We start from the raw sequence: 20733 nt of genomic DNA, 5'->3' as shown, positions 1-20733 counted from the left end.
ATACACAAGGAGAGAATCGTGTAATTTTGTCCCATGTTTATGGTTGTAGGGTAGCTGCTTGGTGACTGGCAACTCACACAAAAGATGAGTATTCCTGCCCCCACTACCCCTTCCACCCCTTTCATCTGTGGGAGCTTAGCAAGATAATAAGAGTCAGTCACACTCATGTGAGGGTGTTCGGGGTATTAATAAGAGTCACAGTCACAGTCACACAGGTCCATGGCAACGGCTGAAAAACCAGAGCAGGGGCTAAGTAAACAGCAGATGCAAAGTTCTGTATCCATTTTTAGATATGGTAGATCCTCATTATTGTGGATTCCATATTTCCAAGTTTGCCTACTTGCTAAAATTTATATATAACCTCACAATCTAACACACAATGTTAGATTAGCTTCATTCACGCATGAGCTATAATGCTGTTGCCTATAAGTTTACTTTTTTAAGATTTTATTTATTTATTTATTTGACAGAGAGGGTGCATGCAAGCACAAGCAGAGGGAGAGGGAGAAGCAGGCTCCCTGCACAGCAGGGCGCTTGATGCAGGGACTGATCCCAGGACTCTGGGATCATGACCTCAGCTGAAGGCAGATGCTCAACCGACTGAGCCACCCAGGTGCCCTCTATGAGTTCACTCTTAATGAATAGATAATATGTATTAAATAAGGTGCCATTAAACAGAAACACACATAAAACAAGGTTATATATTTACTGGTTGATGAAAATGTGACCAGAGGGTGTAAGGAACACGACCCTATATTTCCCCTAGAACATAACTTGATAGAATATAACCATCTCAGTGAGAATCAACAGTATTTTATTTGCTGTTAAACCTTTACTTTTTATAGCTGTGGTCCCTAATAATATAGAATATATCTCCATCAAAAGAGAAAATATATAAACATACTGGTTTGATTGATTGATTGATTGATTTGAGAGAGAGTGAGAAAGAAAATGTGCATGAGCAGGGGGAGGGGCAGACGGGGGGAGAGAAAGAGAGAGAGAGAGAGAGGGTAAGCTGACTCCCTGCTGAGCACGGAGCCTGACATGGGCTCGATTCCAGGACCCCAAGACCATGACCTGAGCCGAAACCAAGAGTCGGGCACTCAACTGACTGAGCCACACAGGCACCCCAACATACTTAACTGCTAAAGACTGTTAACTGTTAAAGGCTGAACCAAGGGGTAGGGGCCCGGAAAATGGGTAGAAATTGACATTTACTGACCTTCTTTCCTATACAAATTATCTTATTTAATCTCTACAATAATTCTATGAGTTAGGCTTTGCTATTCTCATTTTATAGATGAGAAGACTGAGGCTCTCACAGGTTAAAATTTATTAAAGGTCAAACACTAATAAGTGGTGAACCTGAAATTCAAACTGGGGTCTGTCTAACCCACTGAACCCATACCTCTGACCTACATGATAGATACTGCTGCCTCACTGGGCCATATGGCTCTGGGACTGTGGCTCTCTGGCCTGCCCATGAGACACCTAAACCTAATACAGACCCATTAACTCCTAGGTTTCAGGAGACTGAAGTTTCCCTTACCTCCTTTATCCCCTGGACAGATATGTTACAGATTTGTAACCAGAGAATGTGTCAACCTTATTCTTTAAATTATTATCAAAAACTTTATTGAAAAGGACACCAGAAGGCACTAACTTCGTTATCTAAGAAAATCAGATATATAAATCCTACCCAAAACCAACCAAAAAGTTGCCAATTAAGCATTTAAAATTTGTCAGATTAGGGGCACCTGGGTGGCTCAGTAAGTTAAGCGTCTGCCTTCGGCTCAGGTCATGATCTCATGGTCCTAGGATTGAGCCCTGCGTCTGGGGCCTTGCTCAGCGGGGAGTCTGCTTCTCCCTCTCCCCGCTGCTCCCCCTGCTTGTGCTCTCTCTCTCTCTTAATAAAATCTTTAAAAAATTTTTTGTCAGATTAATCTGTTGATTAAAATGTTCACCTGCTTTATTCTGATATTTTCTCACAAGTCTACTGAAAAAAATGAAAAATATATATAGTCCAGGAGTGGAATGATAAATTACTAGTATTAAATAATCAATAGTGCCTAACACAGCATCTCTCATGGACTAGGCAGGCATTCAACAAAAGTTTACCAACCATATGGATCTATATGCTCTATTTTAATCATATTTAAGTATACCTTCTTTTGTTACTCTGGGTAGACTAGTATATCAAACACACGTACATACATGTGCACACACACACACACACACACACACCTTCCCCTCAAAATTACATGCATTTTGGTACTATTTAGGGTTTCAGTTATGAAATGTTTTCTGAGAGAGATGAAATTCTGTTATGAAGTGTTTCAGAAGGAACAGGATGAAAAATGCAAATACCTGTGAGCACACAGACACACATTCAGCAGAATAAATCTTCCCAACCAGAAGTCAATGTCTAGAATTTGTGCATATTCAAACTTTGCACTTCACTTTAAAAGAGAGACAGGGCAAATAAAAATAGAAGTAACAGAATTTATTCAGACATAAAATTTCAGCATTTCCCATAGGATTAATAGAAGTTTGGCCTAATCTTTGATGCATATACTGATGATTTTAACAATGATCCAGAGATAATAAAGGACTCCATGTAACTTATGAATGGTATGGTTTAAATGTAAGTATATTATTTTGGAAGGTAGAAAATTATCAGTACTTATGGTAATTTCTAATCAACTAAAATAACTCATTCTCCAATAATTTTGAATAGGGTTTATCCTAATATTTTACTAAAATCGTCAATTTGAGATAACTTAATATTAGCAATGTATTTTGTAAACCAAATTTTCATTTTCAAACCTTTTTAAACCTCAAAGTAGAGGTGGTACCTATAAATTAGAAAATACAGATTCATAATTTTTAGAAGTCATTAAAAATATTATCTCCCTTGTAATAAATTAGGTGGCAAATTAGGACCTGAGTCTAAACTGTCCGAATCCCAAGTATTCTGGTTGATCACTAAACCTTTTGCTTTTCCATCTACTATAGGTCCTTTGGTAGTTTTAACCTCCCTTTACATCTCAAGATGAAGGTAAAAGATGTAGGACAAAAAATGTACATATTCAACTTCACTAATTTTGTACATTTTGTTAAAGCTTTAGTAGGAAAGAAAGATGTAATCAATAATGAAGCTTGAGACCTACAAATGACAGCACACACTGTTGTAGTTTAATAGAAAGCTAACAATAAAAGCTTATCTTCTAAAATATTTGCTTTGGTCTCAAATGTTAAGTATACCAAAATACTGACTATAAGTGGCAATCCCCAACCTGCAAAGACTGGTGTTCCCAAAACTCACTTTTGTATATTAACTGATTGGCAGTCAGAAGCTTTTTTCCAATAATACTTAAATAACTGTACGTTTCCAGGTCAATCTAAAAAAGCCTTTGTGGCTCAGGTTACACTTGCAATACAAAATAAAACTTGATAGTAATATATCCCCCACATCAAACTACCGTTTATAACATCATTTTTATTTACCAAAAAAAAAAAAAATTCTGAATTCAGTTAGCAATTGTCTCCCAACTTTCCTCAGGTGTGTATCTCCAAAAAGGACTGGGGAGCAACAATTCTGACAGACTTACTTAATGTCCTTCTCAGCCATAAGTGGCCTACAAGATAGAAATTTCCCGTAGTGAAAAAACAAGTATGGCTTTAACAAATTTCCATTACTCACATCAGTCCCATTTCATGGCATAATATCCAAGTTTATCTGAATGCTCAAGGATTAGAAACTCTTTAGATCTCATAAGATAAACTGAAAGGACAGAATATCACTTTTTAGATTCCTCCTCCCCTCTCTACCCAATTACTTCCTGTTGCCGTTCAGAATTGAAGTGACCAGGTTGCAGGGTGCCTGGGTGGCTCAGCCAGTCGAGTGGCTGACTTGATTTCGGCTCAGGTGATGATCTCCAGGTCCTGGGACAGAACCCCAAGGTCAGGCTCCTCGCACAGCAGGGAGTCTGCTTGAAGATTCTCTCTCCCCTTCTCCCTTTGCCCCTCCCCATGCACACATGCGCGCGCGCTCTCTCTCAAATAAATAAATCTTAAAAAAATTTCCCAGATTGCTTCACTCGCATTTTGCTGAACCTTTATCCTTCATAACCACTTTTTAAGAGGTTGGCAGTTAGAAGACCGCAAAGGATTTTCATGAACGACACAGAGAGAGGGACGGAAGGAGAAAAACAGGAAAACTCCCAATTTCCTGCCTTTGGGAATGAGACCTAAGCAATAATCCAATTAAGCAAGCAAGCAGTCAAAGGAAAAATATTTAAAATTCCATCCAGTAGTAACTTTGACACCAAGCATGACAGTCTCTAAATCAAAGTAATTAAAACATTTTTTTAAGTCTGGAATGACTAAAGCTGTTAATAAAAACATAAAAATATTATGACATTTATCTGAGAATACATAAAAATAGCTGTTACAAATTTACCAAAGCCACAGTTACATATTGTACAACCTATAAATCCAGAGGTTGTTCAGTGTATGGGAGGGGCGGCACATGGGTTCACTGTCACCAGAAGTCTGTGATTCAGATAGTAAACAAAACATGGTTCCAGTGTGAGAAAACCACCACCAAGACAACTCTGGCTTCTTAGGAAATGAATGAGTAGTATTAGAAAGAAGGCAGACACACAGAAAAGAGACCGGCTCACACAGCTGCCCTTCTCTTAGACCAATCCAGAGACGTGGGTTTGTGTTCAGGTTCTGCTAGTGACAAACTGTGTAATCTTCCAATGACTCTGGGCCCTCAACTTCCACACCTATAAAACCAGAGGGTTATGCTGGTCAGAGTCTGTGGTTTCTTCCAGCTCTAAACCTTTTAACTCTAAAGGGAGTTGCTTTATAAGCATTTGGACAATTGATAAACCATATATCACATTTTTGTGCCCATTGGTAAAATATAAGAAATTAATTCAAACCACTCAACTATGACTAAAAGATTACGTCCAAGCTACTACATAAGAGAATGGCAAAGCTGCAGTGAAACAAAGGAGGGGAAAAAAGATGCAGTATCTGATATGTGCTAAACCGAAACAACCCAGGTCATAACTAAAACTGAACAGTATGATCAAACAATATCTAGGTAATTCAAACTAGTGAAAAATGGGTTGTATTTAATGAACAGAAAACACAATTGTTTGAAAATTTCACTAGTATATTAACATAGTCTGATTTGGGATATAGTAAAAGCAGTTAGTATTAAATGACTGATCATAAGACTATTTTTTTTTATTTGCTAAGAATCTGGTATCAATTACCTAACTTTTGCAATGACAGATATTTATATTTTAAACACAGTGCTTTATATTTTTTATTTTTGCATCAAAAATATTAAGTATATTATGAAATAATATAGCTTCTGAAACAGTTTAAGAGGAAACCAATAAATATTTAAATATTTAAAAGTAATTTAATTCAGCTGAAATGATCTAACATTAACCCAGAAGAATAGCAGATATGGTCCTCAGAAATATTTACTAACCTACTGTATAACAAAATTACTTGGTACAGCATCATTACCATCAACATCACCACCATCACCTTCAATAAATATTAAGCGTTTATACTACGTGCAAAGTATTCATATTAAAGTTACATGAAAAATAGTCTCTATAGCTGAGGAAATTACATTCAAATTACAGAAACAAGATATATTTATAAACAAAATAAACATTTCACAAATCTGTATTAAGTACCAACAAGTACAACAGACAATAAATGTTATAGTAATTCAGAGTAAGGCAAGCCTAACAAGGCCTAGGTTGGGCAGGGCAGTTTTCAGGAGGGGTGGGGTGGGGGTTGGGGGGGGGGAGACATAAGCTGGGTATCAAAAGAAGACTTTTAAGAAGAATTGATGCTAAGCACAGAGAACACAAAGAAACTACTCCTGCTCTTTGGAACCATATGCCCTACCTTATACTAGTTATGTCAGTTAGTGATACTTAGACTGAACTGTATTAAAAGTGCAGTCAACTAAGGAGGAACTTATGAGCAGCTAACATAACAAGATATTAAAAGGGAAGTTTCTATTTAGAACCAAAGGCAACTGACATGTCAAAGCAGGTGACAGAATATTCTCAAAATTAAAAAAAAAAGGCAGTCTAAAGAGAGCAGTCTGGAGATGTGCTACCTCCTACACCCAACATTAATGAGAAAAGCCTCAAAGAGGTTACAAAGCAGGGTTTTGGAGAAGGTTTCCTTGAGGGAGAGCTACAGGAACAAGTGTCCTTGCCTTCAAGAGAAAGGATGGATGCTTGTCACTCACCTAAAGCCTAGAGGAAAAGGCTTTGTTGGGACCACTTGAAGATCTTAATATGTGTCTCAAGCACTTAGAAGAGCATACTGAAGTGGCACCTGATTCATTCTTGGAAAATCGAAAGGATGAGAAACTGGATGAAGAGGTATGTGAGACTGAATGAGAGATGCTGAATTGAGACCACTATCAGAGTCTGTCTGGATATAGAATGAATGGTCCCTATGGACCAAGATGGGCCCTATGGGAAAGAAACAGAGTAAGCTGGGGTGGGGTCATCCGGGTCTATCCAAGAGGGTTACCTGAAGCTTGAGCAGACCTTGGCAAAATAAACATGAAGGTCCTGCCAGATCTAAGAGGCTGAGGAAGGAGTAAGCAACCAGCCAGAATACACATGCATTCTCACAGTCAAGCAACCTGAGCTGAGGAATCCTGAGCAACGGAGGTAGGAGGTGGAAGATGCAGGAGTGAAAGAATGAGCTTTAAATGTGTGTCAAGTCTACAACAGCACTGAAGCTAGATTACCATGAACTATTCAAATAAATCTTACTGCTAGTCTTTCCTCTCTTCCCTTCTTTGCCCAGTGGGGGAGGGGAGGGTGTTAAACTAGGACTGGCAAGACAAAGCAAGACGAATAGAAAAGCCGAGTCAGAAGAAAAAAGTCAATGATGTTCCCCTTCCCCGATTATTGGCTGGGAATGGGCATGGGGGAGAAGCTTCATCCTTAATTTAGGTTTGGTTTAGGGTTTTTATTTGTTGGCACTGGACATTTTATTTTTATTTTTTTAAAGATTTTTTTTTTTTTATTTTTAAGTAATCTCTACACCCAACATGGGGCTCGAACTCACAACCCCAAGATCAAGAGTCACATGCTCTTCCAACAGAGCCAGCCAGGTGCCTGGACATTTTAATAATCAAATTGAGACTTCTGCAATTTAGTTACTGATGGACAATTTATATAATCTAAAAGCAACCGGAAAAGCCAAGTTTATCTATGGGCAGAGGATGAGCCAGCCTCAGAGAGTAAACTGAAAGGGACAGTGAGTAACACAAAAAAAGCTGTTTTACAATTACTTTCCACAAGTCTTGCTTTTCACCCTAATGCACTAAAGAGGCAACACAGTGGAGAGTAGAAAAGTACACAAATGTGATCCTACTAAACACAATTCAGCCCATCCAGCGTCTCTGCCTATCCTGAGATGGTTCAGCCATTAACAGTCCCAGAAATTTGCCATTACATGACTCAAAAATCTAACAGTAATTCTTAAAATTTACTAAGAGTAGCCTAAATATAATAGATTCTCTTTAAAGGCAGAGACTGTGTCTTGCTCCCTACTGTATCTCTAACACTTAGCAAAGTGTCCCTTACATAAAAAGATGCTTTAAAAACTACTGTTCTCGGGCGCCTGGGTGGCTCAGTTGGTTGAGCGAATGCCTTCGGCTCAGGTCATGGTCCTGGAGTCCCGGAATCGAGGCCCGCATCGGGCTCCCTGCTCGGCGGGGAGTCTGCTTCTCCCTCTGACCCTTCCCCCATCTCATGTGCTTTCTCTCTCATTCTGTCTCTCAAATAAATAAATAAAATCTAAAAAAAAAAAAAAAAACTACTGTTCTCCTTTCTAAGAGATGGCTATGTTAGGTTCTAAGGAAATAGAATCGGAACAAATATGTCTGCAGCTGAATGGCTTTTTAGTTAAACATCTATTGAGTCTTACTATGTACAAAACTGTAATACAGATTACTTTCACCCTTATCCTTTCATAGCCAGCCAAGTATCTGGAAAATGCATATATTTTCAATACTGTACTATAACAATGCAGGATACATGTGAAAAATTTAAACTTTGCTATTCAAATAGAACAATTACCGTATATATTTTTAAGAGTTTCACAGAAAACTCTCAAAAGAAATACAGTAACAATTGTATTAAATGCAGACTAGTTTAAAAAGAGAGGAACATTTAAAAAATATATTATCCAGTATTTTACTAATACTTTGTTGGCACAGATTCTCTCTTCTCAGTGACAGCCTGAATTAAGAGCCTACTATCTTAGTTGTAGTATCATCACCCCTCTTTTAAAGATTAGGAAACAGAGGCTCAGAATTTAGTGACTTGCCTGAAGTCGTATTACTAGTAAGCAGTAGACCAGGAGTTTTAAATCAAGACAGTCAGATTCCCAAGCCATGCTAACTATAATGCTGAAGAGTTGAGTGTTACTGACTCATTACCAAAAGAAATAAAATCCTATTTTAATGATTATAATGTCTAATTTTGAAATATAAGCTAAGCTTCCAACCTACCTCTACTGATGTGAATTCATTAATAAACTCTTAATGAATGAAAATTCTATATAGTAGATACCAGTAAAGTTTCTAACAGTTGAAATATTATTCATGATATCATTTTTATGGTATAGTATTTACAAGAAGTATATGTGACTGTAAAATTTGAGTTTCCAAAATGATACATAAGGGAAGCATGTCGTATTTTATGTTTCAGAAACTAAAGGGTGTTGGCTGCAACAGAGTCCTATTATCTGATTATTTCATTCTCACATCTTATCTTAGTAATAAATGCAAGAGAAATCCTAGATATTCCAGTATAAGTCAGTGCTTCTCAACACGGGATGAGCCCTCACACCTCCCAGGGAACATATGGCCATGTCTAGAACCATGTTTATTGTCATGATGGTGTGTCATGCAGGTGTGGGGTGCCACTGGAATCTGCTAGGTAGCACCAGGAATCCAGGAATGCTGTTAAACATCCTATAATGCAAAGGACAGCTCTGCCTGCTTCCAACAAGGAATTAGCCAAATCAAAATCCTCAAGTGCTAAGGCTGAGAAACTCTAGTATATGGGATTAAATGTCTGAGGCACTTAGCAGAGGAGGCAGCATGAGTGTTTAGAGACTGTAACTATAAACACTAAATCAGAGAGTCCAGATAGCACTCAAGCCTTGAGGAGCACTGGTATGGGGGCAGCTTCCTGCCTCATTAGATTTAAAGTGGGTAAAGAGAATGTGATAGCAGCTTCTATCAATACTCTCACCTTTAACAGTTGTGAATTTTTTTTTCTGATAAAAGAACAGATAATTGAAAAAGCATAAGTAAAAAGAAAAGTTTTTTGGAGATATGAGAAATCTCATTAAACTGCACACAGTTCCACTACCAACTTACTGGGTGTTTCTATTACTTACAGTAGGAACCTAGAGGGTTATAATCTAAAATCAGAACAATGGGTGTTGTGGACACACCATAAGAAAGTCAGAATACATAAACATCCATGTGCTTCATTCTGAACATCATTATTCTGAAGAACAAACATGATTTCAGGAAAACTGGCTTTGAGCTCCCAAATGTATAAATGCCCTGATGATATACTATTGTTTCTTCTTGGGCCTCCCTTCCTCTGAATATGGGGACTGTCTGTCAGAAGAGGAAACAGTAAAAACCGGGCACAGAGCAAACTCTGAGACAGCACGGACCTAAAACAAAAATCAGAAAACAAAATTTCCCCCAGTGTTGCCTTGCTCTGCATGGCTGAGTTTTAACTCTTAGGTACTTGTTCCTTTTCCTTTACTTTTCTGTTGGAGCCCTCACTCTTCAGTCCTTTCATGTTACTTTTCTTTCTACCGTCAATCATATTTCTTCACCAAAATCTTTTTACCCTCTTTTGATCCCCATTTTCACTCCCATTTCCTTTTTTCCAACTCTGTTTTCCTTTACCCTCTCAATAGTGTCAACTAGCACTGGAATTATATAATGGGAATTTTGGAGTTGAAAACAGACTTCAGGGCTTACCTATTAGTAAACGCCCAGGATGCCCACCTCTCTTCATCATACCCACGCCACTAACAAGTGGTTAGCTGACTCAGCTTAAACACATTAAGATCACCTCTATTAACTTTCAGACACCAGGAATCACCTGTTCCCAACTAAGAGGTATTGAAAGACTGTTGGTGAGATCGAAACAGAGCAACAGAATCAACCGATCTGAATGCTCCTGCTTCACAGATACCAACTACTTATCATCATCAACATTAAATAGAAAAAAGCTCACCATCCTAAACTACAGTTGACCAAATCTGCAGGCTTAAGCTCTTTGAAAATTTATCTTTTGATAGACTGAAATATCTATGTGCAGACACGATTCATCTAAGAAGCCTTGTTTGACATTTTGACAGAATAAGGAATGACTCATTAAATCCCCCAAACGGCACGCAAAGTATGTTTTACCCTCCTACATTGCTTAGGTTTGTTCTCCCCTTAAGTACATAAACAATAGAAGATACTGATTAATTGAGAGGATCCCGGATCATGTTGGGTAAATACGGTACTGTACTTCATACAGTAAAGGCTCGTGGGGTCTGGGCAGATGCATGAGCCCAAAACTAAAGTGATTTATTATCGTGCAATAAAGGAAGTAGATCCTAATTTGTTCTGTGCCGGCCTCCCCCTAAAGGGCAGCGGGGTGCAAGTCCCATAAACCCAGTCGTGCCGTTGTCTAGTTTAAATGAACATCTCCAGCGTTCCACCGAAGTTTGAACGGTTCCTGGAGCTTCGTCTCCGGCTGTTGCTTCCCCAGAGAAGCCCCCTTCAACTCGCCCCGGGCGGAGGGCGCGCAGTCTCCCAGCCCGGCCGCTGAGCCCGGCGGGCCCGCACGGGGTCCTCGCCGTGTCGACCCCGCCGCCGCGCCCTTACCTTGGTGAGCTGGGCGATTTTCTTGCTCATTTTCAGGTGCAGGTCCTGGCTATAGTCCATGCTGTGCCCCGCCTGCTGCGCGGCGGCCGGCGAGGGCGCGAATTTGGACGCTCCGGCCGCCGAGCCGCCGTAATAGTGCTGCTGCCAGCTCGTGCCCGGGGTCGCCATCTTCCCGACAGACCCCGGCCGGGGCACCTGTCCTCGCGCTACGGGGGTGGCCCGCGGAGCAACGGCGTCTGGGAGGCAAAAGCCGGGGCGGCCGTTTCCGGACCTGACCCCCGGTGTCTGTCAGGTGCGGCCGCAGGCGCCCTCCGGTCCACGACCCTCCAGTCACTCCCGTCCAGGGACGGGGCAGCCCCGCCGGATCGAGGCCGCAGGCGACACCCACGCAGGGCAGACGCCCGGGGTCCAGCAGCGCGGTCCCGGGCCCAGCCCGCTCTCTCCCGCTCTTCAGGTGACGTCTGGCGGAGGCGTCGTGGGCAGCGTGGCCCCGCAGGTCCCGCTCCCACCCGGCACCAGGGACCTAGCGAGAGGCCGCCGCCGGAGCTGCGGAGGAAGGAGGAGACGGGGCGGGCTGGTGCGGGGAGAGGCGGGGACACGGAGGAGGGCTCGGGAGCCGCGGAGCTGCCGTTACCAGGGCGCGAGGCCCGCCGAGCTCGCGGGGACGGCGACGTCATTTCTCCGCAGCCAAGCCCCGCCCCGCGCCGCCAGCCCCGCATTCTCGCCGGGTACAGGCGCTTCGGGAGGGCCTGCTGGGACCTCGCCGCCAGGTGCTTCCCCCTACGGCGGGGGTCCCCAAACCCCCACCTGGGCGGTGAGCCCCGTATGCCGCGCGTGCTGTTTTACGTAAAAAAATCAGCGAAAGAGGACAGGGATATCTGTGGTCTTTTCGGTTTGCAGAACGCGTGCCGAATTACTGAGGCTTTCCACGCGCAAGGTTGCGTGCACTGGGGCCAAGGGGCTCTTCCCCAAGAAGGGCGTCAAGCTCACATCCAATTCCCTCCCAAGGCCGGCCTCAGCACCTCGGACATGGGTAATGAAATAGCCCGGAATACAATAATCCCTGCCATGACCCTTTCAAACTCCTACAAATATGATGGTCACAATGTACTAGGCCGACCACTGTCCTAAATTCAACGCTAGTATCTGTGTGTGGAGAGAGTACAACTCATCAGTCAATTAGTATGGCACTACACTCCTACTTTTTCCCAGTCTTAATGGAGACCGAGACAATTATATATGATATCTCGTTGGCTGGAAGTAAAGGGGAAAAACAGAAGATGGAACAAGATGCCAGCCCCTTAAGGATTTGGGGCTGAGCCAAAATGTGTCATTACTTGTGCATTTTCACCTTTCTAAATGTGTTATTTCCTACTGATTGTCTCCTAACATCTCTACTCCTGTAGGTCAAATGATTTTTTTTTAAGTGTATCCTGTGTTGAAGTAAATCAGTTGTTTTAGGACAATCTTACACAAACTTTAAAAATGTAGAATTGTACCTATTTTAAAAACTCTTTTCTCCAGGCAGTTTTGCAGAACTGAATTCCCCCATGTTATAATATGTGATTTCTCTTTAGCATGCAACTAACAATCATAAAACCTGACATTATTAAATCCAATTGGCAGCCAAATTATCATAAAAGTGTCTGTTACAAAATCTAAACCAACAAGGTGAAGATTGAATAGCATCATGAAATACTTCCAGAATTGTTGGAATTCCAGAAAGGAAGACTGAAATTGGCTACAACTTTTCCCAGATGCTAGGTACTCAGCACCCCCCCATTCCTCCATCCCCCATAGACCTTCCAGAAAATAAGTTGTCTAGTTCCAAGGTTCTGAATGGAGCAGATGGCCAGAAACAAATATGCAAATTCTGCTCTGTTCTTAAGCTCTAATAATTCAATGAAATTAAAGAGAATTAGGAGCTAGTGTTATTTCATGAAATTCTAGGCATAGAAGATTCAGAATCACTTTAGAATTCTTAAATCCTTTACATTCTAGGCAGAAACGTATGCTCCAAAGACTCCCTGTTTCCTTAAATTTTTATAACTAAGTCTTACTAGGGCAAAGAAGGTGTTTCTGGTTTTGTCTCTATGATATAGTGGAAAGAGTATAATACTGGAAATAAGGAGACCAATGTATAGCCTCAGCTGAGTCACTGAGGCTATTTGCCCCTCAAATGCGTCCTCTGAAATGAGACAATATTTATCGGTCTCTTCCTACTCTAACTTGGCAGTTAGAGATTGAGGCCCTGGTTTACACTGAACCCTATCACATGAGTTCCTGCCATCACTATACAGCATAGCTTGAGAGGACCCTTTTCCTCTATATTATGCTTACAAGACACCCAGTGTCATTCCGTGAATTTAATATTTTTTGCCCTACCACAAAAGGATAACACAGGTCATCTGGTATAGAGTTCTATTCAATTATAAATAACAAATGGAAACATAATAATATAATACACCCATAATCCTATTACCTAGAATCTCACTTTTTAAAAATCCAGTAAATGAGGTGTGCAATAGGAGAGAAACAGGAAAAGATAGTTAGGCAAGATATCTTTATTTAGTACGTGTTTCTCTCACAAGATGGTTTATGCAGAAATATTAATCGAATGCCTATTGTGTGCCAGGTGCTCTGTTAGGTGCTGAGGCTGCAGTAATGACTAAGGATCAGTCTCTATTCTCAAAAAGTTAGTAGTCTAGTGGAAAAGACTGGCAAAGAATAAGGTGCAATGCAATGTGGTGTTAAAGGAAGAGGGACACTTAACCTCACTTGAGGTATCGGAGAAGACCTCACACACACACACACACACACACACACACACACAGACACACACACACACAAAGGCAATAATTGAACAGATTTCTGAAGGATGAGTTTTTCGGACAAAAAGGGGTGGTAGGAAAGTGAACTACAAGCTCTGAGGATAGCAAGGGCAAAGCCCTGAAGATGAGAGATAACATAATCTACTTAGGGAACAGCAAGAGGTACAATATGGCTGGAGCAAAGAGTTTGATGGGATGTCAAAATATGAGATAAAGCAGGTATCAAGATTATTCGTGGGGGGGAGGGCTTATTTGCCTTGATAAGGGGTTGGGTCTTTATTTTGAAAGTAATAATGAGGCACTGAAGGGCTTTATGCAGGAGAATGAAATAATCAGATTTGCACTTTAGTAACATAATTCTTGTGACTATGGAAAATGGATTTCAGAGGCAACTTTATAGGCAAGGAGACTAGTTATGAGGCTATTGCACTTATTGAAGTGAGAGAGTATAAAACATTGACTTAAACTATAGCAGTGAGAATAAAAAGAAATGGATGTATTTGAAACATCCATAAGGTGAAACAGACAGGACTTTGAGGCTGAGGAAGAGAGAATGGTTAAGGGTGCCCCCTGAGATGGGCTAGAGGAGGGACAGGTGGGAAAAGTAGTAAGTTCAGAGTAGAACGTGTTACCTTTGAGGTGCCTGTGGGACATCCAAATGGAGATGTTCAGGTGCAGTGCAATATAGAATAGGAGAGGTAATATAGTAATTAAATTTGAGTATAACAGGAGAAGGTAAATATTGCTTACAAGAGACCAGAAGCTATTGGTATATGAAAAGAAACATCTGTCTAGGCAGGTTGTCATCTATGACATCCTAGAACTTCTCTATGAAGAGGAGTCAAAACCCATGGATGGTCATAACCCAGGGCCAAAGGGAACAATACCGGAGACATGGGCTCATAGTAAAGCAGGAGTAGAGGCTGGTGCAGGGGAACAGTCACTGAAAGTAAGTAGAGGAATAAGCTGGAAGTAAGAAGAATTATTGCCTATTAGAGCTGGAAGAGAACTTCAAATCCAAATCCATTATTTTATACATATTGAATATCAGAAAGTTTGAGTTGCACAGATTTTCAAAACCAATAAGTAATAGAGCTAGATTATGACCTAGGTATTTTAAACCCCAGTTCTTTCCGTTTTACTAAATAATAGTTTAAAGATATTTATAGGAGAATCTCTGTTCTGATATTCTTTGACTAGCAATTTCTTATTCTAAAACTTCCATGCACTGATATTTCAATTATGATTTATATTTGGAATGATGTCTCCCAGGCTCTCAAATTCCCCACACACTTCCGGAATTATTAGAGGTGTTTTGGGGAGGGAAGAAGAAAGTGGTAGTGGTGGCAGTAAAGGCCGGTTAATAATGAAGCTAATGAAGCTTCCATGACTCTTTCCAGAAGGGGCCCTAACTAGTGATAACATGGTTACAAGATTTAGTAAAAAATTATGAAAATCACTTCTGTGTATTTTTCTCTCAAGTCTCCCAAATTGTATATACTTCAGACTCCAGAAAACCTAGGTTAACCCAACCAGCAGTATCTGAAGTTAAAAATTAATATTAGGATTAAAATGTGAGCTTATAAATTAGTAGGCGAAGGGCATCTAGGTGGCTCAGTCGGTTAAGCGTCTGCCTTCAGCTCAGGTCATGATCCCAGGATCCTAGGATTAAGCCCCACATCAGGCTCCCTGCTCAGCAAGGAGCCTGCTTCTCCCTCTCCCTCTGCTGCTCCCCCTGCTTGTGCTCTCTCTCTGTGTGTCAAATAAATGAATAAAATCTTTAAAAAAAGTTAGTAGACCAAAGCACAGGCAACAAAAGAAAAAATAGCTACATTGGACTTCATCAAAATTAAAAAATTTTGTGCATCAGAGGACATTATCAACAGAGTAAAAAAGGATCCCACAGAATGGGAGAAGATATTTGCAAATTATATATCAGATAAGGGAATAATATTCAGAATTTTTCTAAAAACTCCTATAACTCAATAACAACAACAAAACAATCAGATTTAAAAATAGGCACAGTCACCTGGCTGGCTTAGTCAGTGAAACATGCAACTCTTGATCTGGGATCATAAGTTCAAGTCCCACGCTGGGTGTGGAGATTACTTTTAAAAAATGGGCAAAAGACTTAAATACACATTTCTCCAAAGAACATATACAAATGGCCAATAAACACAAGAAACGATGCTCAAGATCACTAATAATTAGGGAAATGTGAATCAAAATCAAAATGAAATACTACTACACACCCATTAGAATGACAGTTGTAAAAACAAAACAGAAGAGAAAATAAGTTTTATGAAGAGAAATTGGGCCCCTTGTACATTGATGGTAGGAATTAAAAGTGGTAAGCTGCTATGTTAAACTGTATGGCAGTTCCTCAAAAAATTAAACATAGCATTACCATATGATCTAGCAATTCCATTTCTGGGTATGTACCCAAAAGAATTACAACCAAAGAGTCAAAGAGATATTTGTACACCAGTATTCATAGGAGCATTATTAACATAACCAAAATGTGGAAGCCCAAGTGTCCATCAGCAAAAGAATGGATAAACAATATGTTATATATATAATGGCATATTATTCAACCTTAAAAAGGAAGGAAATTCAGACATATGTACAGTATGGACAAACCTTGAAGATATTATGCTAAATGAAATAAACCAGTCACAAAAGGACAAATACTGTATGATTCCACTTATATGAGGTTCTTAGAGTAGTCAGATTCAGAGATACAGAAAATAGAAGGCTGGTTGCCAGAGGCTGGAGGGAGATGAGAATGGGAAGTTATTATTTAATGGGCACAGAGTTTCAGTTTGGGAAAATAAGAAAGTTCTGGAAGTGGATGGTAGTGATAGTTGCACAGCAATGTGAACACTTAAATCACTGAATTGTACTTTTAAAAATGGTTAAAATAGCAAATTTATGTTATGTATATTTCACCACAATAAAAAAATGGACACTGATTTCTTCAATGAAAGTTTCCCTCACTACCTTTGGGATATCCCTTCCAGAGAACAGGTAATTAGAAAATACTCTTCCCATCAACCAACAAGTATCTATTGAATGCTTCCTTTATGGAGTAAAATAGTCATTTCCCATCCCAGGTCATGGTTAACTAAAGAGGACATCTAGATATGAAGTTGGAAAGAAGGAAGAGGTTGGAAAATTATCTTCTTTCTCTGTTTTTCTTTTCCCATCCTTCCCATCTGGGCCAGAAGAGTCATAGAATTCAAATCAGTCAATTGAGAACGGAACTAAATACTACAAAATTGCCTGACAGGTGGGGTTGGGCAGGTGATCTCCAAGGAACCTACTAACTTGCTTCTCTTCTGCATTGCATTGTTAAGCCTCTTAGGAACATTCAGTACTTGAATGAAACTTAATTTAAGGTCATGCAACAAGGCTTAATAGCATAAGGGACTCACAATCAATAGAGACTGTGTACAAGAAACTGAACTCTAGTGGAATCAATAAACACACCATATCTCTGTAAAACTTCACGTAAGTACAGAACATTTTTTTGTATTAAACGTTTTCCAGTTGATAACCATTCCTGTGATGCCAGTCTCTAAGTATAATGGTGAGTATCGGAATCCTTATATTCCAGGGCTGATTGTGCCACTAAGCCAACTCTTTTTCTTCATCTGTGAAGTTAGGACATTGGACTAAATGACCTTAGGGTTCCCTGTATTTCTCACATACTACATGTTGAATTATCTCATATTTTTAGAACACATAATTTTATTATACTTACTTGGATATACTACAGTCAGTCATGTATCAACTCTCAAGTTCACCTCTTAACACACCCAAAGGATAGTACACAGTATAATCCCAAAAAAGTTTGTAGATCTATCTAGATAAGTGGTAGACATTACTATAAAGGAATTTGACTCTCATTCATTGATGTCTTGGTCTGTGTTCTTTTCTCTTTCTTTCTCTTTTTTCTGTTCCTTCCCCATGAGCTTAGAAAACTCATCTCTGTCACATCAATTAATTGAAAGTGGTATAATACTTCTAAAATGTTTGAGGCATAAAAAGTGTTCAATAAATGTTTGTTTCCAAATTTTAATTAAATTCACTTTCTCCACCAAAATAATTATTAGCTTTTTCTTTATGAACAAAGACAACCCTTTCTATAAATATAATCAATCAGCAACTAATTGGCTTATCTATCTACTTTGGGTTCCTCAGAAAGCAGACTGAATGAGGTAGCTTATTTGATAGGTAATCTTGGGAAGCAAAGAAACAGAGAGATAAGAAAGAAAAGCCATTCGAGAACACATAAGCTGGCTACCACATCAATCGACTGGAACTCAGTTTTACTGAGGACTCTCCAAGAAACCATATAGAATCCACCTTAGAATTTTCCCACCCAAGGACAAAGGCTGATGCATTTATCAACTGACTCCCTTCACTTATTAATTGAGGGCAGCTTTCAGGGGGATTAGTTCCCTCATATGTCTGGTCATTCAGTGTAGGCTTAGTGAGCTTTTGTGGCTTTGGAGAGTGGTGAGTCAGGAAGGTAGATGCAGCAGGCACTTGGGGGAGAACTGTGGCTTGTATGGGAACTGTCCAACACCTCTGCAGCTGAAATCAAAGGAAGTGCCACAGGACACCAAAAGCATCTGCTACCATCTATCACTTAAACTTTTCAGATCCATTTCTGCCCTATATAAAAATCCCTTCAGTCATCAATTCTTTAAGATCATGACCAGTTGCTAATTCTCAAAAGGACTTAAGGCAAGAGAGTTAGTGTAGCAAGCAGATGCCCCATGCTGCAACTGGTCCAAAGACCATAATTTATAGTCATCAGGTCCCTTCTCCACCACCCATTATAGATTTTCCTCACCCTTGGCAAGCACTTTAGCTGGGCTGAATTGTTTGTTTGATGGGGAGATCCAGGTTTTCATCCTTGAGCTAAGCCCTTCGATGACTTGCTCATGTAAGGCTGAGGTTGCTACAGCTTTTCATTCAGTGCTATCACCAGGCATGAAAGAACAAGGGAAATCCCAGTGAATCTTTTGAGATCTAGAAATACTCCTCCTGTTCCCATTATTTAGCAGCAATCCCAGGTGCTGATGATAATCAGATCAATTAACCTGCCAGTATAAAAAATGCCTTTCTTTATCTACTATTACCCTGGTATAAAGAACCAAAGTGAGAGGGTGGTAGTTGTAGCTATAGGTTTTGTGAGACTCTTGTTGTACCCCTCAGGAGTAGAGATTTTCTTCTTCCCACCAACAGTAACCAAGATCTATAATTTAACAGAGCCTAGGGATGTGAGAATAGGAAGCACAAATTCTGCAATAGGTTCACTGGATATGATGGTGAGAGGAGCCATTCCTACTTCCCCACTTTGGTTTCCAGGCCCATGTATTATAATTATTGAGTACACAGCACCATATATTAATCATTGGCTCAGTGCATATACCTCATCATGTAGAACAACTCCCAACCATACAGGGTGTTGTCCCCAAACTGACTGAACCCTTACTAGTCCATCTTTACACTCCATCAGATCAACTTTGTCTAGATAACATGGTGTGTGGTGGGAACAGTGGATCCTATGGTCTTGTACTCATTGTTGTCTTGTTGTTGTATCTCCTTCACGATGGTTCTTTTAGTCCAAAGTGATGTTATTTAGGATACCATGTCAATAAATAAATCATTCTCTAAGCCCTCAGGTAATAATCCTGAAAGAGATGCTATGGGCAAGGAAGCCAAGAACATATCCAGAATAGATGATTCCTGTAAAGATGAATCACTTCTTCCTCCAGAAGGGGGTGAGGGATCTGATGTAATCAACTTGCAATTAAGTGCCTGGCTGTGTCCTTGAGGATTGGTACTTCACTGAATGCTCAGTATTGGTCTTTGCTGCTGACAAGTCAGAACTTCTGCAGAAGCAGTAGCTATTTCAGTTTGGTAAGAAAGAGCCAATATTACTGGGGCCATGCATGGCCTCCATACCTACTAACAAGGCTACTGTGTGCATGGGTCCATTGTACTAGCACTGGGGTATTAAAAACAGAGGCTGGCTGACATTTGCTTGAGGAGACTCCTGTCTACCTGGTTGTTGGGAGTCATAGATACTCTCTGATAGACATTAGTGTAAGACAAGGATGTGCATGTTTGTTTCTATTCCTATACTCCATATACCTCTCTCCTACTTTATACTCAATATCAAAATCTTATTCATCCTAGGCCTCTGACCAATAAGCCAAGTAATTCACCACTGCACAGGAGAGCATATATATCCTTATATTAGTCTAGTTTCTCTTCCATACACGAAGTGCCTATTCCAACCTCTGCCTGCAATGAGACTTTCTTTTTACCACTGTCTTTTAGTGGCAGTAGTCCTATGGATGGGATATAGCACAACAGCAGATCATTTTCACTTGTACCAATATATGGAGCCAAGCCATATTTAAAATAGGCTTGGATTTTTTTCCTCCTCTGTCAGTTGGTCACAGGGAACATCTCATGAGACCATAGGTGTGGAATGATAGAGAATCACTGGTGCAACAGAGGGTGGTGACATGGGAGTCTAGTCAACCGTTTGTGAAATTTACTTGTGCCCTCTGGACTTTCTTAGACCTGATCCTGTATGTATCATTTCCAACATATGATAGATCACTGCTGTCCAAGCTCACCTTATAACTTAGATGATTCGACAATATACTTACATTTTCAATCACTTGATGTCCCATAGTCAGGTGCTCAGTCTCTACCAGGACCCTGTAGTATAACAGAAATTACTCTTCAAATAGTGGGTGGTTCTCTGTGGCAGGAAGCAGACCTTGACTCAGAATTCTAGAGCTCTGAATTGCCACTCTCCATTGGATACCTCTACCAACCACTGAATCTATTGGGTCATATAGTCTAGCAACAAGGAAACTTGTACCATTG

At 40.2% G+C, this 20733-nt stretch overlaps 1 protein-coding gene across 2 annotated transcripts in view; it reads right to left on the bottom strand.

The window, feature by feature from the left end:
- Positions 1–11152, bottom strand: part of FAM184A (family with sequence similarity 184 member A) — a 110066-nt gene extending 98914 nt beyond the window's left edge. For both annotated transcript variants that reach the window (XM_088024255.1, XM_028117095.2), the window contains exon 1: positions 10985–11152. In XM_088024255.1, the coding sequence (XP_087880381.1) occupies positions 10985–11152 (168 nt within the window). The remainder of the gene's footprint in view (positions 1–10984) is intronic.
- Positions 11153–20733: the final 9581 nt, after the last annotated feature.

This window comes from Eumetopias jubatus, unplaced genomic scaffold, assembly GCF_037043125.1.
Source record: "Eumetopias jubatus isolate StellerSeaLion01/CBP00866 unplaced genomic scaffold, mEumJub1_p1.0 scaffold_6, whole genome shotgun sequence".
NCBI classification, from domain to species: domain Eukaryota; kingdom Metazoa; phylum Chordata; class Mammalia; order Carnivora; family Otariidae; genus Eumetopias; species Eumetopias jubatus.
The sequence above is the reverse complement of the archived record's forward strand: the minus strand, read 5'-3'. Positions and strand labels throughout refer to the sequence as shown.